Source organism: Eucalyptus grandis, chromosome 4, assembly GCF_016545825.1.
Source record: "Eucalyptus grandis isolate ANBG69807.140 chromosome 4, ASM1654582v1, whole genome shotgun sequence".
NCBI classification, from domain to species: Eukaryota; Viridiplantae; Streptophyta; class Magnoliopsida; order Myrtales; family Myrtaceae; genus Eucalyptus; species Eucalyptus grandis.
Genome location: NC_052615.1, coordinates 10,664,452 through 10,685,550, shown reverse-complemented (window position 1 = coordinate 10,685,550; position 21,099 = coordinate 10,664,452). Strand labels below are relative to the sequence as shown.

The 21,099-nt window shown below is 39.5% G+C and overlaps 2 protein-coding genes across 2 annotated transcripts; both read left to right on the top strand.

The window, feature by feature from the left end:
* The first annotated feature begins 6,871 nt into the window (after window positions 1–6,871).
* On the top strand, window positions 6,872–11,533 carry LOC104440922 (pyruvate decarboxylase 1). Its single transcript, XM_010053915.3, has 7 exons — window positions 6,872–7,713; window positions 8,045–8,208; window positions 9,061–9,622; window positions 9,983–10,071; window positions 10,187–10,304; window positions 10,741–10,929; window positions 11,133–11,533. The coding sequence occupies exons 1-7, from the start codon at window positions 7,258–7,260 to the stop codon at window positions 11,301–11,303; spliced, it is 1,749 nt and encodes a 582-aa protein (XP_010052217.2). The 5' UTR covers window positions 6,872–7,257; the 3' UTR covers window positions 11,304–11,533.
* A 1,005-nt stretch (window positions 11,534–12,538) lies between these two features.
* LOC104442627 (GDSL esterase/lipase At5g45910) lies at window positions 12,539–18,505 on the top strand. The gene is made up of 7 exons (XM_039310690.1): window positions 12,539–12,655; window positions 15,240–15,426; window positions 15,756–15,980; window positions 16,562–16,567; window positions 17,595–17,743; window positions 17,866–18,142; window positions 18,294–18,505. Exons 1-7 carry the CDS (start codon window positions 12,539–12,541, stop codon window positions 18,503–18,505), a joined length of 1,173 nt encoding a protein of 390 aa, XP_039166624.1.
* Window positions 18,506–21,099: the final 2,594 nt, after the last annotated feature.

The following is a 21,099-nucleotide window of genomic DNA, read 5'->3' as shown; positions in this document are numbered from 1 at the left end:
CATATGAGCCCAATTTCTTTCTACGCCCTCATCTTTTGTGGACGAGCTGGGCAGCATCATTGGGTCTATCATGTGCTGGATGAGATGGAATTAGATTAAACTTATTTGAATTTCTTTGGTCCTATATAACTTCGAAAAATGACCCGGTACATAGATTGGGCTAACATGTACTGTGTTGGCGCGCATTGCGTCTTTCTAAGATAGGAAATAACAAATAAATGTGGAAAATAAAAAAAAAACTCATAATGCACAAAAAAGGGCCCTCACCACACAGGATAAATTACATGTAAAAATATTGTTAAATTTTTCAATTTTGTCAATATAATCTCAAACCTTCTCATAATTTTTTAGTGTAGTCATTCTCAATGATGTTCTCTAGAAGTCAATGATGTTGTTGTGCAATCACCGTTAAGGTCTTATGTAATACGACTGGTAGTCCGATATGATTGAAACAACGTCACTTTTATTTTTTTTTTTCTATTCGTGTTTTATTTACATTTTCTTTCCTTCTTTCCATGCGGAAATCTCCTCTTAACGCAAGTCATTTTCAACCCCTCAATTGCTTGAACAAAGCTCCTCCGATGCTCCTCCGTCGGTGTCTTTTGCTGCCGGAGCACGAGATGGACTTAGCTTCGGGAGAAGTTCGCTAGAGCACGAATGGGTGACGGTGGTTCTAAGCAAAGCTAGAGCTCCTTTCGTTGGCCCCTGCTGCCTTTGCCATTGTTGGCGAGAAAGTAGAGAGTCATTACCACATCGACGGTTGGGGGCCCTGCGACGAGATTTCACGACCCTGGCCTGGACGCATGGCGTTAACATCCTTCGTAAAGGCACCCGCACATAGCGAGTCGAGCACTGCCTCGTTTTATATTTGTGAAAAATCGGGGGAAAATAGCATTTTCTAATGAATATCAACGTTATATATCAGATTGCAACAGCTTATGTTTTGTCTCCTGGGCATTCTATCAAACGACTAGAATGCATCAGCTTACCTATATAAAAACGCCCACAAAATAAACTCTTCCACTCTAGAGTATGATTCGACGGGCAATACCCACGGGAATCTTGAACAAAAAGGCACAGAAAAATTAACTTTTTCAGAAGACAGACATGGGGAAGTGGGGTTATCTCATTGGTCTATCTATTGGGAAGGGAGTAGGGCATCGGCGAGCGGGAGAAAGTTATGGTCATGTCGAAGGTATAGGGTTTGAGAACGCGCCTGTAGAGGGCAAGTATGAATCGTCGGCGAATGGGCGAAGGGCGAAGGAAGGGGCTCGACCCTGTGGGTGGTGAGAGATGGCCTTTCGACCGCGTGAGACATCATAATGTCATGATCAGAGTGTTTTTCCACACCATGAACTTTTCAAGTTGCTCAAGACATGTGCATTCCCGTTTGTGTATGTTTGTCTTCGCCTAGGATCAAAGATGACGGTCGCCGCGGCATTGCCTGAGCTCGGCAAGAGGCGTCCGACCCACGCCGGTGGCTGCTGGGCGCCACCGCCCTTACCACCGCAATCTTCCCCGTGCGCATGTTCTTTGTGTTTGTTGGTGTTTGTCTCCTTTGTTTTTCTTTTTTTCTTTTTTTCATTTGCCTGTATTTTAGTCCCTGTAATCAGCCACAACGTGGTAATCTATGTGTTAAATAGAAGGAAAGAAAAAAATTAGAAAAACATAAAAATAAAAAAAAATGCAAAAAGGACGTTGTTTCACCATCCTTAGACCGCTAGTTATGCTAAATAGTACCGCTGGGGATGACGAGAACGATCGCTCAAGGCTCAGATTTGCTTTTGGCATGTCACCTCCCCCAAGAATTGAGGGAAGATTCTCTTTGCCAGATCTAGTAAGGGCTCTATTGGTGCACTCACATCACATTTATTCCAAACTTTTCATTATTGTTATATTCGTATATGATTTCTTCCACAAATCCAAGCAATTTCATTTAACAACATCGTTTTATTTAGAATGGCTTATAGTAAGCTGAACTTTATGATGATAACAATGAACATTTTTCTTAAAAGTTATGAACTGCTTATGAACTATTTAAGATGAAGTACGATGAAACAATGCCCCATGAATGGCACCTTCATGAGCAATACCAGCTTGATTTCGTTTGTCTTGAAATGAGAACATGTTTACTATATGCAAGCAATAATTGAACATTACTCATCCATTAAGTGTCTTTACAATCTTGACTTAGGGAATAATGCTACATTATTATGTGTATGCATATGAATGAGAATGCAATGTCAATGATTCATTTTGAATTTTCTTGTCAGCAATATCCAATGAAAATCACCTAGAAAGATTGTGTTGAAAAATCATCAAAAGATTTATAATTGATTAGATAATTTTTGCTTATTGCAAACATTATGTTTTCTTTTTCATTACTCGAGCATATGCTTATTGTCTGTCAATCAACAACCAAACAATGAGAGAGATTACCAAACGAAATCAACTACACATATGATGCCTTGTCGCTATTATACATTTTCTTTAGTGCAAAAACATACATGGCCATTCTTTTTAACATATGCTTTCAAAATTCAATCAATATCACAATCTCTAATCTTAACCCATTGAAATTCTTAACTGCTGATACAATTATTCAATGTTCTTAAGTCTTTTGGGGTTTGTTTTGAATCACACAGTGACCTTCAATTTCCATCATCTACAAATTTTTATTTAACAAAAAAAGAAAGAAAGAAAACAATTCCAGTTTCTCCATCTAATTTCCTCATTTGATTCTTATCCTTCTATTGTTCATACATCGATTCATCATTCTTTACCTTTATCTATGGTGATGTTTTAGTGTTTTCTCCTTCTTTTAATATAATTAAAGGAGGAAGGATGGATCCCTTTGAGATTTAACATCGACTGGAATATCATATGTAAATTAATGTACAATGTTATTTATATTTCTTTGTTTAACCCTAGGTAGGAACCAATAACTTTTTTTTTCTCGATATTTACTTTCTTTTTCTTTACCGCATGCCATTGTTCTTGGGAACTTTTCTTTCTCGAAGAGTATAAGTTTGTGCAAACCACTTTGTTTTCATGTTATTCTTCTTAGAAAAGAAATCTTCTTTTACATTTTTGTGGTCTATTTTTAGAAAAAAAAAAAAGTGCTAAAACATTTATTTGGAAGTTTGAAAATGTTGGCAAGCTTGGCCTTGGAGGTATCTACTTTTACTAGCAAATAATCAGGGAAACTTGTTGAGATAATCTGCTAATATATTTTGAAATTGAAAAAACTATTCATGATTTATTAAGACTTTGATATATGCACAAAGTTGTTTATGTATCCGGTAATTGTCGTGTAAAAAAGGAACTTCGAGATAATGAGTGAAAAGATTATGAATAATTGGAAGTACCTATGTAAACAAGTCTATAAGAATGGTTAAGTTCATAGGGACTTGGAGGTACCAAGATGAATAGCTCACAAGATTTACATCACCGTGGTACTCGAAATAACTGATGAGAAGTGGTCCAATATAAGTAGAAGACTGGTGAAAGTCTAATATCATCAAATAACTAGGAAGCTTGATGTAAGCAGAGCATCTACAATATCTAACTTTGTCATGATCTTCAAGATTATTATTTTGAGACATTTTATCTCATCCCTTGAAGAGAAATGATTTGATATGGATTCTATTTTAGAAGATCTTACTTGACCATCAATCTTAAAGATTATCCATGTGAAATACTTAATCACATGAGATATCTTAATTGATTGATAATCATCTCAAAGGCAATATCCATAGGCAAGTTACTTTATTTCTAAAATCCAAGATTTGATTCTTTGATTAATCAAATTCATGAAACTCTGATTGATACACTTCAACGGTTATTTTGATCTTCATTAACGATTGTCTAATGGGATGATTGGAAATTGATCCTCTTAAAGTTTGTTCAATAACAAGATTGGATGCTAAAGAGGATAAAAGGAGACCAATTGAACACCGAGAAAACATTGATCAAGGGTGCGAATTCCAATTATAGAGAAAAATTTTACATTCCAATTATAGAGAAATTTTTTACATTCTTATGTTGTCATATGAGAGCATTAAATTTGTAATCTTTCAAGAAGTATTGGTAGTGTTATAGTTTATGATTGAAAATTCTGTTTTTTTTCTAAGAGTTGAATCTCATTCTATGTGACTATCTTTGGTATTTCTATGTTTGGTTTTGCAGTACTTGCACGTAGAGAAATGGTTTCTCCTTCATCTGTATCTAACATATGTTTTCTTGGATCAATTGTTGTTGACATAAGCTTATAATAGTTCATATATATTATTAGTCTTAGCATTTATGACCCTCCAATCATGTCAATTCTTAGATAAGCCAGTGTGGGCCGTACTAGCTCTTATCATCAAATGCAAGGCTCTACCGGCCCAATTCCAAGTATCTAAGGGCGTGCATGGAAATGCTCCAAAGAAACGTTTCTGGAACACTTCAGACGGGATTTTGTTCCCTGAACAAAAAAGAACAGAAACACGTTTGGTTGTGTTTTTGTTCTTTTTTTTGTTTTTTTGTTCCCTAACAAAATTGGAGCAAAAAAAAAAAACACAAAAAAAGTTGTTTCTGGAGAAAAGAAACACTTCTTCGAAGCCAAAAAAGAACAATCTTCTCTCTCTTCTCTTTTCTTCTTCTTTTTTTCTTCTTTTTTCTTTGGCCGGTCGCTGGCCTCGGCCATGGCCGGCGACGCCGTCGAGGGTCGGCGACCTCGCCGGAGCGTCGCCGGATCTGGGCGAGCCCGAGCTTGCCCAGCCAAGGCAAGGCTGCCCCCCGTCGGCCGAGCCACGGAGGCCGGGACCGCCGAAAAAAAAAAAATAAAAAAGAAAGGAAAAAATGAAAAATAAAATAAAAATGTTTAAAAAATTAAAAGAAACAAAAAAAGAATAAAAATTTACCAAACGTGTTTCTATTCATTTTTTATTCCCAACAAACGTTACCAAACGCGTTATTTTGTTCAAAAATTGTTCCCTGAATGTAAACACTTTTTTTGTTTCTTCTAACAAAAAAAAAGAATATAAACGTTACCATTCGCACCCTAAGTAATCATCGCCTTAGAGGTTCTAGGATAGTAGATTAGGTTGTCCAAGCCCATAGACTCAAGACCCTTGCAGTTGATCTTGTAATATTCCTCCTGCTTCATCGGACTTTTTTGTCCCGAAGCCCTAAAGGTCGTACTCAAGTTGTTAATAGAAGAAATGAAAGTGGGCTGCTCCCTAACACCCCCCAAAAAAAAAGAAAAAAGAAAAAAGAAAAAAGAATCGTGTTGAATCTTGAGGTTTTTTATTTACCATTGAATCATCGATGTTCTCGTGACATTTGGATCAATTATTGAAATAGTAAAATTTCAATAGGAATTGATGTAGCCATTACACACTGTTAATTCTACGATTCCTAGTAAAGAGTCTTATGAACTTATTATACCTAGACACATGATGATGGAAGTGCTTAATCCAATCCTTGTGGGGTTTTAAAGTAGTTCGGACTAATCATGTATGTAATTAATTGAATTATCTTGTGCGATCATTCATCATTGCTTTGGAAAGCAATTGAAAAGTCCCATCATTTTCATTACGGGAATTGTTTTTCAACTGTTTTAGTAGCATAATCTGTCCTAAATTTATATGTTTGTTTTTCCTTGCAAACATGGTGTTCATATATCTACGCTATATTTCAATTTTATAAACTTTTCACAAACATTCTTTCTTGTTATTTTCTCGGAATTCTTAAATTTATTTTTCCTACTCAATTATCTTTCCCCAATTCCTTCCATTAAACACAATTTTAAAAGGGTTAACATTATGAAAAAACTTCAAACCAGTAAATTTATGACAAATTAATTTACGCTAAATTAATTTTTTTTGACCGTCAAAACCCCAAGCTGTTATATCCGTGATAATATATCTCAAATTAATTTTTTTATTACAAAAAACTCCGAACTAGTATATTTCGTGATAAATTTACCCTTCACTAGTTTTTATTAAATTAGATGAATGTTACGAAAAACCACAAATTAGTACACATGTGACAAATGAAGGGTAAAGCTCCAAATTAGTAAACCTGTCAACTACTATGTATCTTCCAACTCAACAATTCAATAGTAAAATTTAATGGAAACTAATAAAATGTAAATTTGTCATAAGTTTACCAGTTTATGGTTTTTAATGATTAAAAAAATTAGTTTATATTAAATTTATTACAAGTGTATTAATTTAAGATTTTTGTGGTATTAACCCTTCTAATAAATACTAGTCCTATAGTATTTAATCTATTAATTGTCAACGGTCTATAGTGCAATATTCACCCAAACACAACTTTAATTTCATTGAGATTTAAAGAGATTATGTTACTAGAGTGATAATTCGATGCGATAAGACTAGTAATATCATTGTTTCTTACAATTGTCACATTTTTTTTTAAAATTTTTTTGACAGAACGATTATTACATTGGATCTTTGGATAAATGATACATTATAAAAATAGCGAAAATAAGGGCAAAACAGTTAAGAACGAAAACCAAGTCTTCTTTTAACAAAAAAGCAAGGTAATGTTTTTGAGTCATGACGACAAGATACGAACGAGATAACCTTTTCAGTCGGTTTTTTTTTTTTTTAGTAAATCGGAAAAGATTTGAGCCGACATATGACAATGAGTTTGGAGGTTCTTTTGGGGGATATTTGTCAGAGAGGGATGCGCAAACTTTTCTCTGCCCACGAAACCAGAAGTCACCGTACGCTAACCCAAACGTTGTAATCAACGAAACCACATACCGCCTTTTGGTTTCTCAAGCGGCGGCCTTAGATCTCTCGAAGCTATCGATTACTCTACAATATCTTCGGCGACTTGTCTTCCGCTCGGCATGCGAAGAATGTGTCCGTCATCCCCGTTTTCTAATCCCGCTAGAGTCCACAAGATTCCCTTCTCCTTGGGGACCGTAAAACAGGGACATCCCCTTCGCAATAATCAAAACCAAGTACCAGCTAAAACCACCATCTAATGAGACAACTTGATCACACTTTCGACCAATCACCTTTACTTCCCCTCTTCTCTCGCTTTTCGATTACCGGGTTCACGCACTAGCCCACTGTTTCCTTGAGATTGCATCTTTGCACATGCCCGTTTGCTCAATTCGCCTATAAGATCGCCAAGAAGACAAGAACCTTCAAACCCATCAAAACCATCACATCGTTACCGTCGAAATCTGTCTCTGTACTTGAAGTTCAGCGCAGCTGATAATTCTTGGTATTCATGGATACTGTCAATAACATCGGCTCGGCGGCGCTGCCCATCTCGGCTCCGGGCAGCGGCACTCTGGGCAGCCACCTGGCCCGGCGGCTCGTGGAGATCGGCGTGAGCGACGTGTTCTCGGTCCCTGGGGACTTCAACCTGACCCTCTTGGACCACCTGATAGCCGAGCCGGGGCTGAACCTGGTCGGCTGCTGCAACGAGCTGAACGCCGGCTACGCGGCCGACGGGTACGCGCGGGCGAAGGGCGTGGGCGCGTGCGTGGTGACGTTCACGGTCGGGGGTCTCAGTGTGCTCAATGCCATTGCAGGGGCTTACAGTGAGAACTTGCCTGTGATCTGCATCGTGGGTGGGCCTAACTCTAATGATTATGGGACTAACAGGATCTTGCATCACACCATCGGGCTGCCTGATTTTACCCAGGAGCTCAGGTGTTTCCAATCAATCACCTGCACACAGGTAATTAGAAGATTTAGGGGTGTTTTTCTTAGCGTTAAGATTGACAAATGTGTGAATGGTTGTTTCTTAAGTTTGATCATGTGATAACTTCGAATTTGTGCCTAGTTAGTTTCAGATAGACTACTTAGTCCGTGTTTGAGTGTTAAATTAGGTTGTCGAATCAGGTTCTCCGGTCGTGCAACTGCAAAACATGGTAATTTTTGTAGAACAGGGCTAAAACTCCCCCTGAACCACGTTAGTCCTGTGTAAAATTTGTCTAAGAAATCTATACTTGATTTTCTTGTCATTTTTTATTGGCTGTGAAGAAAAAGATTGTGCTATGATGTGGCAGGCAGTGGTGAATAACTTGGAGGATGCGCACGAGCAGATTGATACCGCGATCTCGACAGCTTTGAAGGAAAGCAAGCCGGCTTATATTAGTATAAGCTGTAATTTGTCAGGGATTCGTCACCCTACTTTTTGCAGAGATCCAGTTCCGTTCTCCCTTGCACCGAAGTAAGTGTCTTCTGTCTTTATGAGTAATCGGTTTTCCAAAGTTTAGATGATGGAGCTCATATGTCATTGGATGCTGATTGGGTTGCCAAGCACTGTGGAATGTCTCTCTGTTTTGTGTTTTTCTTTGAATATAGTAACAATATATCTAGCTTTTATAAGTTACAGACGATGTCCCGTGGATTGGACACGACATGTAACGTCATAAGAAGTAATATAATCATTTGGCCGTTCAATTAAGGACTGACTCTTAGTGCTCAAAAGGAGGGAAAACAGAGAAGAGAAAGAATTATAAGAACTGAGAACATCACTTATTCCTTGATTGTCTTAAAGAACCAAGTTTCTCTCAAATATAAAGTTGAATTCTGGTCATATTTGGTATTCGCTGGTATTTTTGTTCGTCCAACCTGGAAAGATTGTCTTCAGGAAGCACTGGAGCTTGTTTTCATTTGTAATTTTTGAAGTCAGAAGCGAATGCTGCCTTTTTTCAAACGTAACTGTTTTCACTCGTTCCATCACCAAATGAAGAATATGCTTGAATATGCCAGAAATCGACCTTCGAGTCGATAATTCTGCATTGGATGAACTTGTCAGGCCATGTAAATTTCAAATATCCAAATTCATGTGATAGTTGACTGTCTTTGGCTGTAGGCTGTTGTGAACCTTGTGTGTCTCGGAGCAATTTTTACTTGAGCTGTTGATGCTGGCTTTCTGTTCAATGACTCGAGTTGGTTTTAACTTACTTTTCCAGATATCATTCTCCTTACACAACTACTAGAAACTACATTTCATGCCAAGAATAATTTTTCCGTCTCTTATGTTCTTGTTTCATATAGTATCCACTTGTTGATGCAGGATGAGCAATCCAATGGGCCTGGAAGCAGCAGTCGAAGCAACTGCAGATTTTCTCAACAAAGCTGTCAAACCGGTCATTGTGGGTGGGCCAAAGCTCAGGGTGGCCAAGGCTCAAAAGGCCTTCATGGAGTTTGTGGACGCCTCTGGGTACCCAGTCGCCATTATGCCTTCGGGCAAGGGGCTGGTGCAAGAGCATCATCCCCACTTCATTGGAACCTATTGGGGTGCTGTGAGTACAAGCTTTGCCGGGGAGATTGTAGAGTCAGCTGATGCCTACATTTTTGTGGGCCCCATCTTCAACGATTACAGCTCTGTGGGCTATTCCTTGCTGATTAAGAAGGAGAAAGCAATCATGGTGCAGCCCAATCGCGTGACTGTAGGGAATGGTCCTTCCATTGGGTGGGTTTTCATGGCAGATTTTCTGAGCGCATTGGCCAAGAGGCTGAAGAGAAACACAACTGCTTTGGAGAATTACCGCAGGATATTTGTACCTCCGGGCATGCCTCTCAAGTGCGAGAAAAATGAGCCCCTTAGAGTCAATGTTATGTTTAAGCACATTCAGGTAAGGTGCACGCTGGTATATTGATTGGACTTTAAATTTTTTGAAGAAAGCTACTTGCACGTGAAAAAGCTTAATCAACTCTAGGTGCCAGCAGTAAATTAAGCAGATTTTAGTACATTTGGTAAACGGTAAGTGCTGATACTAAGTCCAGACATGCCTTTGCCATGCATATTCTTGAGGGATTCATACCGTTGCTTCCTCGGAAATGGATAGTTCTCACTGAGCCTATATCTATCTAGTCTCAGTAAATAGATTATTCATGTGTCTTCAAAGCTTATTGTTCTAGGTGAGCACTAAAAGTTCATCTGTAAATGCAAAAGGTGTCAACTCTAATGATTCATTTTCTGACTTGTCAAACAGGATATGCTCAGTGGGGACACTGCAGTTATCGCTGAAACTGGAGACTCTTGGTTTAACTGTCAGAAACTGCGGTTGCCTGAGAATTGCGGGTACTACAAGCGCGAATTTCAACATCTTTTCCAGTCTTCCAAATTGCCTCTTTTTGTTTGTGGATGGTTGTGTCGAGGTTCGTTTAACTTAAATTCTCATACAAACTTCATTCAGGTATGAATTCCAGATGCAATATGGATCCATAGGTTGGTCGGTTGGTGCCACTCTCGGATATGCTCAAGCAGCCACTGATAAGCGTGTGATAGCTTGCATTGGTGATGGCAGTTTCCAGGTCAGTTACAAATATCCATGAAGAATGATACAAAAATTTTAAACTTCTGCAGAAACATCACCAAGTAATGTGTGACATTCTTGAACAGCTGAAAAGTGAACTTTGAATGACTATGCAAACTGAATGACTGGTGATGATAGCTAAATTGTCGAAGAAGCTTTTTGGCTGATCATGTGTGAAGATTATGTAGATTGCACTTTCCTCTTCTCAATGTAAATCTATCTTCAACCTGAGTAATTGACGAGGAAGCTGACTAGTAACAACTCAACTCACGAAGTGAATTTTCTTTTTCGAATAGGTATATTTTCTTGTTAAAGAAAGTGATGACATTAATTTCACAAATCATCTGGAAGATTACACGACCTCTTTTTCTAATTTCTGTCGGGCATTTTTTACTTTGGAGGGACCTAAGCGATTTATTTTTCCCTTTACTCAGGTCACGGCTCAGGATGTATCAACGATGATTCGATGCGGACAGAAGACTATAATCTTCCTGATCAACAACGGGGGTTACACAATTGAAGTGGAGATTCACGACGGCCCTTACAACGTGATTAAGAACTGGAACTACACTGGTCTCGTGGATGCCATTCACAATGGTGAAGGCAAATGCTGGACAGCAAAGGTTAGCTTCAGCCCTCGATGTTTTCATTCTAATTCTAAATAACGACAACGAGGACATACGGCAGCACAATTACCTCATTCCCTCTCGTAGTTTCCCTCCATTTTTTCTTCCTATGCTTATTTTTGGGAATGAAAGGCATTTTGATGAAATGTTGTGTCTGCAACTGTTTCAAAAATTTTTATTGACTCGTGTTGCGAAAGCAGGTTCGCACAGAGGAAGAGCTGAAAGACGCAATCGCGACAGCGACAGGGCCGCATAAGGATTGCCTGTGCTTCATTGAGGTGATCGTACACAAGGACGACACAAGCAAAGAGCTGCTAGAGTGGGGGTCGCGTGTTTCTGCCGCGAACAGCCGCCCTCCTAATCCTCAGTAATCTCTCCGTGTTCTAAGTCCTACATTGATTTGAGAGAGGGAGGGAGAGGGAGAGAGGATCAATTGTGAATAAGATGAACGCTGATGTACGAGAGTTTTCTGTATGATGTAAACTTTTAACAAGAGTGAATTGTACAATAAAGCCACTGGAACACCCTCCCAAGAATATCGGAGGACTCCCCATCTCTCCTCTGTTCCTTCAATATTACCGACCATTGTGATTACATAGGAGTTTCTTTTCACAGCATTTGATTTTGATGCCGCACGAACTAGCACTGAAGCTAATTCTTCATACGTGCGCGCGGTTTCTTAAAAGCATCAGACCTGGTACTCCGGATTTGTAATCGTTGGATCATGAGCTGACAGCTCTCAAGAAATTTTGTAGTTTTCCAGATGCTGCAACACGTCGTATAAACATTACGACGAAATGGACTACGGAAGCTTTCCTCCTTCAATGCTGAATCTGATTTACAATGCATGATTTTACGGACAAAAGGGGGGATTTCATCCTTAATCCTTGAGAAAAGTAAGACCAGATTGCAGACAGGCAACAGAATATTAGGTAAAATGTTACAGTTCGGGAGAATTACGCTCTTATTTGTGACCGGATAACATTTAAAGATGTCATGATATGATTGAATTCACGCATAATTTCTTTTTGGTCAAAAGCGAAACATTCTCATTAAGTAGTAGGACTAGAAGAGCAACATCATTTAGCATCTAAACATAGTAAATTCCGAAGGAGCTGTGGGTTTAGAGGGCTAATAAATAGAAAGGAACCTTATTCCATGAGCTTTGGCAATCCAATTGGTGTAGTGATTAGCTTTTCTTGGGCAAAATTCCACAACAACTCCTTTGAGATGGGCCAGGAGGCCCCTACATTCATCAAGTAAGAGACGAGTAGTCCATGGGCTTTGGATTAGGCCTGATACAGAGTCAACAGTTGACAAGTTCTCGCTTAGCGGGGACCATGTGTGGGTCACTGATCACTTCCCACTTCGTGCAGAACAGAACGTGCGCCTAGCTTCCTTCTTCCATCAAAAAACAAAAGCGCTTCTCGCAGAGCTAGGGTTTCAGCTAGCTTCATATTGACTTTCGTCATTCTAACTTTTCTTTCCATCCCTCGAACTCTGTTCAATCTTGAACGACGTCCTCGCCCTGCGCAAGAGTTTCTCGTTGCAGTCCCAAACACCCACGAGTTTAACAACGAAGAGTTGCAACTTAACGATTGGGCGGATGCCGCCGGGAAAGGGGCTTCTGAAGATGAATGTTGACGGATTGTGGGTTAACAGCTCCTCGGGAGGCTTCGATCGCCGTGATCTATCAAGACTCTCATGGAACGCTTATTGCTGGGTTTGTGAAGAATATTTGCGAAGAATATCTGATCATGTATAATGTAGTATCTGTAACTTAGTCATTTTATATTACAGTTAATATCACAAAAAATCACAAATTGATACGTCTGTGACAAATTTATCATCAATTAATTTATGTCAGATTTTATCATTAAATTGCTGAGTTGGATAACATGTGATATTTGAAGATATACTAGTTTTGTGTTTTATCATCTATTTGTCACATGTGTATTGGATTGTGATTTTTTGTGGAATTAATCCAATCTAACAGAAATTAATATAATGCAAATTTATCACAAATATATTAATTTAGAATTTTTTATAGTCAAAAAATTAATCTTAGGTAAATTTGTCATTGATGTACCGTTTTAGAATTTTTGGTGGTCAAAAAATAATTTAACTTAAATTTATCACGAATGTACCAATATGGAATTATTTGTGGTATTAACCATTTATATTACATGAAATAAGCATATTAATTCGTGTCCTACTTATTTGAGACTTGTAGATGTATGCTTCTTGGAGCATTGTTCTACATATGAATACCTAATAATTTATGGTAGGAACCTAGCCTGACCATGCCTAAGTATAAGAATATTAATAGTGTTATAACTTTCTTACGTCATTTACTCAAAGATGGTAACTTTTTTTTTCCTTTCATTCACTTGAATGTCATCAGCGATTTGTCTATATGGAAAATCCAATGTGATTTAAATTTATTATATAGCATTCAACGTGGCTCACCAGCAAGATGAAGTCAGCAAGTGAAAAGGAAAACAACGTCATTTAAAGATCTAATTGGGGAACCTAATCAAATTTAGACAAATTGGGGCAAATTACCTTATCAAATTTGCAAAAAGGAGTAGATTGGGTGGCAATAGTTCTCTCCTTTGACGCTCGGACGCTCTCTCCTTCTCGGTGAAGCCATCAATCTGTCCAAATCTCCAAGCCGCCATGAAAACTCTCTCCAGAGGCACCGTGACGAAGGAGAAAGCGAGAGCGAGGTCAGAGAAAGACCCAGATCAAGATCAAGAGCGACAACGAGAAGGAGAACAAGAATGTCTCCAAATCAAGAACCCCACTCCTCCTTCCTCCACACCCGAGGGCTTATTACCGATATTTTCTTGTATTTTTGAGGAGTCTATGAGTTTCGGAGAGAAAGCATATAGGGAGAAAGACATTGTTGTTTAATAAGAGCAATTAGAGAAACATTCTGAGAGAAGTCCTCACTTTTGCAAATGAAGCATTTAGAGAGAGAAAGAGAGAGACGCGTTTTTATTACTCTTGCCATGTTGGTGCCGATTGTGTCATGTAAGAATGTTGATGTTTATGTCAACAACTTTTGGTCAAATTGATTGAAAAGACTTAATTGACAAAACATGAACATTTTTAGTACTCAATTGGTAAAGTTAAAAAAATATATATAATTATATTGACAAAATTGTAATAAGTTTAGGAGTCTTTTCACAAATTTTTCTAACAAGCAGAATCACCACTTGTGGTCAATTAGTGGCCACCAATTTATGAATGTGATCGAATTATAGAAAATTTCACGCATAATTGCAGATTTTTAGGAAAAAATATCATTACCTCACGATTTGGTGGAAGAGACTATGAATGAAGGCAGGTTTTCCGACGTAGCAATATGGGTGGAGGTTTACTGGATATACAAAATCGACTCTTGATTCTGATTTAACCTATTGTGTATATATAGATTCGACTGCATAATATAAAGCTAATGGGTTCCAAGTTGGGCTCATCTTTGGAAGATTTCTCATAATGGGGTATTGGAATCTTGCAGCTGAAAAAATAATTTGCGATAATAAATAATTCAGAGCAAATTAAATAACGCATAGAGGCAAACAAAAGTAGAATTGTCAATGTCATTAGAATTGTTGATTAAATTTCGAAGATGATTAATCATTTTGCCAATCTTTTACAAAGTTAAATTTGTGAAAAGGAAAATTATCATCGACTTTTCTCATAAATCTTGACTAAATAGGAGAGAAGTCTTGGACGTTCCTTGAAGCCCGCAAGCCGCGACACCTTCTAACGGTCCCCTGTGGCAGAGCAAGATGCTTTCGTAGGTTTCGACAAGTTTCTGGAAAGTTATTGGAGGTTTTACGAGGAAAAAGACGTTCTCCACGACCATAAAAATAGCTACATCTATCTTCCACGTCGCTCCGTACGCCGTCCCACCAGTCGAACGGGGACCGAAAAGAAGTTCTAGAATCAACAACCTTAGTCGCCTCAATAGGAATGACGAGTAAAAGGTAACGGCAAAACGACTCGATGACGACAAAACGACGTTCTCATGTCCCCTTGCTGTCGGTTGCCCTTCCATCTCACCCTTTCTATTATAAGCAAAGGGCTTAATGAACCGATTGAACCAATTTCAGCTATTTAAGCTCACCTTGAAGACCCCAAATTTCACCAACTGAAAATTAGCAAAGAGAGGATATAAAATCGTTGCCCAACTCTCTTAGCATCTTCAAGACTTCATCTCTAAAAAATACTCAAGAGTTGCCATGAAATATATTGCAATAATCTTGATCCTTCTGCAATGTTGCCTTGCTTTGAAGGCCAACTCGACGATCCTGCATAAGTATGAGTCGATTTTCAACTTTGGCGACTCTCTAAGCGACACTGGGAACTACCTCCGATCTGCGGGGGATCATGCAATACTGCCGACGTCTCCTTATGGCAAGACCTTCTTTGGGCATCCGACCGGTCGTTATTCAGATGGACGTCTTATAATTGATTTCATTGGTATGTTCTCCTGACTCTTCTTTGCTTTTTGTAAATGCATGCTTGTGTTAGGGAAGAGAACAGGCATTTAAATCAGAAGGCCACGCTTTTGCTGAGAATATTTGGATCAACAGCAGTATATATCCAAGTTCAAAGACGGGGCTATTTTTTTACGTTTGGTGTTGATATTTCACTGACGACGGTACATATATTTCTTTCGAAACGACAGGAAAAAGAACTTTTCGTTTAAAGCAGAGTTAATGACAATCTTTAGCAGTCTTTATCATCATTGCGGGTGTTAATTTTAGATGTTTAATTGGTGTATATGCGTTACGTATATGAAAATGCAGCGGAAACAGTTGGGTTACCCTATCTGAAGCCATATCTTGAGGTAGTCAACGGCTCAGTTGATGCTCGTAGCGGAGTTAACTTTGCAGTTGCTGGTGCCACAGCGCTTGATCCGACATTCTTTGCAGCTCGAGGCATTCCAGTGATGACAATGACAAATCATTCCTTAAATGTTCAGCTCGACTGGTTCAAGAAACTTAAATCTTCTCTTTGCACAACCCAGCAAGGTAAATAATATAAACCCTATTTTTGTAGGCTCTGATTGAGGACCAACATGTATAGCAATTACTCTTTTGTGTGATCGATCATATTCACTGAAGATATGGTTATTTATTGAGGTGATTTGGTAGATATCACGTCTTTGTAGCTCATAAATATTTCGTAGGATGACCATTACAGGTAGGGGTGTAGAGAACCAAGCCGAAAACCGAACCAAATCGAACCGAAAAATTCGATTTTTTTCGGTTCGGTTCAGTTCTCATTAAAAATCAATATTTTTTTATTGGTTCGGTTTTTATCGGTTAACCGAACCGAACCACAAACCGATAGAAGTTTGGTTTTTTTCTCCGTTTGGTGCTCTGTTTTGCCCTGTCACGCTTCAACCGTGGGGGAACTGATGTAATCGAGGGTCTGTTCTATCAAGTGCATACATGCTGTTTTCGAAAGATAGAATGTAGTCTATTGTCTCGTCAATGATCGACAAACCCATGTTTTGTACCCTCAAACCATATCCAATCCACGATCCATCCTCAATTCAAAGGTTCACATGCCCATAGCTAAAGGAATTGACTTCGGTGAAGACTCAAAGGAGAGAGCCCGCCTGAAATCGAGATCACATACCTGTCACCCACGGGCATGGTGAAGATCTGGAGCAGCGTCCCCTGATCGTCCTTGTCCACCAGAATCCCCAGCTCCTCGCACTCCTTGATCTACTCGTCCGTCAGCATGTCCCCGGCCCGGGCCTTCAGGTTTCGGTAGTACGTGGGGGGCGGCGACGGCATGAACTCGAACCTGCCCACGTTGCTCCGCTTCCTCATCTCCCTCAGCGTCCGGAAGATGTCCTCGCTCGTCAGCGCCAGGTGCTGCAGCCCGGTGCCCTCGTTGTGCTCGAGGTAGGTCTGGATTTGGCTCTTCCTCTTGGTCCCGAACACCGGCTCGTTCATAGGTAGGAAAACCGTCTTGTCGTTGTTCGCCAACGCGATCGAGTTGAGCCCACTGTCCCCGGTCCCGACGTCGTCCTTGGTGAACTGGGCGAACTCATGGAAGCCGGTGAACTGCTTCACGTAGGAGATCACCGGTTTTATTCTCTGTTTGATACGGCCATGGGAGGGAGCACTGGGAGGGAGGTACATGAGCTTCATCCAGCCAAAAAATAAAGAAAATAACCGAAAAGAAAAACAGAAAAAACCAAAAGCTGAAAACCAAAAACTGAAAAACTGAACTGAACCGAAATTTCGGTTCGGTTTGTATTCGGTTCGAAAGATTTTTCAAACGGTTCGGTTCGGTTCGGTTCGGTTTTTTTGAAAAACCGAACCGAACTTAACCGTTGACACCCCTAACTACAAGTTTGGTGCAATAGATTGGGATGTTTAGACTTACAACTTAGAAACTGAGGACACTTGCTTAGGCATGGTCTATTAATTTATGGGGATTGAAGAGCATTTCATAGGTCTCTAGATAGATGGGTTTCTATTTTCGTGCTCTTGCAATATCAAAGGAAAATAAAAGAAATTTTTCGTTAAGTGACTTCAATATTGGAATATATCATTATTAGGATTTTTAAATTGATTATTTGAGTCATTTGATGATTTGATTTTTATTTTCGTTCTTTTCTTTTGTAGATTGCAAGACATATTTCAAGAAGTCTTTATTTCTAGTGGGGGAAATTGGTGGGAACGACTACAATCTTGCTTTCGCCCTGGGTGCAACCTTTGAGCAGCTCCGTCCCATTGTGCCAAATGTTGTTGGAGCCATCGCCAAGGCCACCAGCGTATGGCCCTTTTCTTTTTCTTGCAAGGAACAAAGCACAATACTATTTGTCCAATAAGATCTTGCGTGATTAACCTTTTTTTAGCACTCCAGTAAGTTTTTCATGGCATGTGATTGTTTTAGATGCTCATCGAACAAGGGGCGGTGGAGTTAATAGTGCCAGGGAATCTGCCAATTGGTTGCTTGACATCGTACATAACGACAGCTCCGCCCTTTCTCAAGAACGACGCTAATGCGACAACTGGTTGTCTCAATCGTTATAATGAATTCGCCAAGTATCACAATGATTATCTCCAACGAGAGTTGCAGGTTTTGAGACAAAAATATAGCCATGCAAAGATTATCTATGCGGATTATTATGGAGATACCATGCGTCTCTTTGAATCACCAACACAATATGGTGAGTTTACTTTCTTCTTACCTTCACAATCAACGGTGAATAGGCATGTAGAACCTTCAACTACGTATATAGATAGAAAATTTATCTTACTTGCGGCGCCTTTATGAACTTATGAGGATGAGCGGTGAGATCGATGTCCTCTCGTTTTCAGGTTTCTCTAAATCAACACATGTAGCTTGCTGTGGAGCTGGTGGACCATTTAATTTCAACGTCAGGATGATGTGTGGTTCCACGTCAAGCGTGTGTAAAGATCCATCAGCCTCCATACTTTGGGACGGAGTTCACTTGACCGAGGCGGCGTATCGGCACATGGCCAAGGGCTTACTCGACAGTCCCTTCACTTCTCCACGTCTCGTTGCCTAGAAGTTCGAAGGGGATGATGCATAAAACTTCGATTCTAATGTCAAAGATGAATGTATGCTCATGGTCACCGAGTCATAAAGAGTCACTGTGTTCGGTGGATTGACATTTTGTTGTTCTACCCATGTGTTCTTGTTTCAGATTTCCATCCTGTAAACTTTTCTGGTTGGATTATCATTCATGTGATGAGTCATGAATACCGATGAAATCAAAATCTTGCAAATTATTGTTGATATTGCGAGCCACACAACTAATTAACTATCCAATTTTTCTCAACTGATTTTATGATCCGATCCTCTCAAATCAAGAGATGAATTTACTTATTGAATTTATGTTTTTGAAGGGTTGACATATTAATATGAACAATTTTGGATAGCATATATTAATCAAAATGTTTTCAAAGTATTTAATTGACCATATATATTTCTGATGATACTAATTTGTTTAGGTGCACATATTTGCGTTAGGGATAAGAGACGTCCATGGGAGAGTTGATTAGGCATTGAATACTCACTTTATACATCTATCTCTTAACTCGTTTTGGATTAGAGTACTAATCCAATTGATTATATTTATGGGCTTGGACTTGGGCTTGGGTTCCTTTTTTCTTCTTTTTCTTGCGATCCTTAGGATAATTTGTCTTTTCCTAGCTGTGCAATTAACCAAGGAGTATCCTTACTTGAGTTCAATTAATGGCCACCATTATATATGTCGTGTCTCAATGAATATGATCGAATCAAAGGCAATCTCGCACATAATTGCAGAATTTGGTAAAGATTGCCATCGTGTTTCGATTTGGTGGAATAGATTATGAACGATGGTAGGTTTTTCGATTTGGTAGTTAACTCATTACAAGGGACATTTGGAGCGCCAAAACTTAGCATGGGAGACACTTAAGTGTCAAAAGTTAGGAAAGTAACACTTAAATGCCAAAATCAGAGCAAAATGGATCAGTTAAGTGCCAACGGTGAGAAAATCCGATCAAAATGCCAACATGACAATTTTTTGTTGAGCCAAGTGTAAAACGACGTCATTTTGCACGTTAACGTCGTTAGAATAGTGTTAAATGACGTCATTTTGATGTTGATGTGGGTAAATAATTAATATAAAAACTAGTTAAATTAAATTTAAAACCAAATTTTCTTAAAAGAAAAAAAAAAAAAGGAAGGAGGAAGATGAATAGCAATCGACAGTTGAGGATTGAGCCTTCACCATTGTTGTCGGGAAGGTCAAGGGAGGGTCGGCCGGGGTTGTTAAGCCCTAGCTAAGGGTCGGCGACCCTAGCCGGCTAGCGACGAGGGCCCGTGAGCTCTCACCTAGATCTAGGGCAAGGGTTGCGACCTTACCCCAGATTCAGCGAGGGTCACCACCCCTTGCCTAGTAGAACTAAGGGCCGTCGCCTGCTGAGGGGTCGTCCCAGCCAATGATGGCTCTTGGCCCTGTTCGGTGAGGATCGACGACTCTCATTAAATTTGGGGGAGAGCGGCGACCCTTGCCCCCAGATCTAGGCGAGGGCTCACAGGCCCTTGCCGCTAGTCGGCCCTTGGTTAGGGCTCGGTGACCCCGGCTGACTCTCCCTCCACCTTTCAAATGACGGCGGGGCGGCAGTGGTGGGGCAGCGGCGAGGGCTAGCCCCTCGGCTGCGATTACTATTTATCTTCTTCCTTTTTTTCTTTTTTTTTTTTTTTTAAAATTTGGTTTTAAATTTAAATTAATTAATTTATATATTAAAATTCGAATTGCGCTAAAATGATGTCATTTTTTGTGTTTCTTTGCTGAATTAGCCTTTTGGCGAGTCATGTAAATGAGCAAAATTAATAAAAAATTGTCATGTAGGATTTTTGGCGGAGTTTGCCAAATGTGACATTTTAATGTCTCATTTAAAAAAAAAATGGCACTCAAATGGCATTTTTCTAATCACTGGAATTCGCCTCAGTGGCCACCCTTCCAATATGGAAGGGAGAGGTGAGGGGTTCAAATCCCCACCTTCTTAGGGAGGGATGGGGTGAGGACGCGTAAGTTTCAAGAGTGGGTTTCGACTCCTACGCTCTGCAAGAGGCAGGGCAAAAAGTCTGAGAGTAAGTGTAGAATAGGAATATAATAGGACCGACAAAAAAAAAGTGGTATTTTTCTAATTTTTGGTATTTAAATGTTTCATTGTGCCAAATTTTGACGCTTGTGCTGTTTTTTTGCCTTTATATAAGTGAATATGTAAAGCCCGTGGGATTCAAACCTCAGCTAATTTTTGGAAACTTCCTCGAACGGGGGTTTTGGAATTTTGTGGTGCCACCCAAATTACGATAAAAATGAGGCCGAGGGATATAATTAATGTCCCAGTGGGAGCCAATAACCAAAACCAGTTTGGACCATAGCCAGAAAAAGAATAATTTTGCGTTTGATTATCGATGCATAATACGCAAGAAAACAAGTCATAGTTAGATTGATCTGTTCAACTGTGATATCCGGATTTCGTAGGACCTTGAGTACGTAACGGTCCATGTTGGGTTGACAAGTTTGTCATTGGACTACGTTGTTGGCACCACTTACGCCCCTGTGTTTCATCACCACCCTCACCGTGCTGAGACATCACGTTCTCG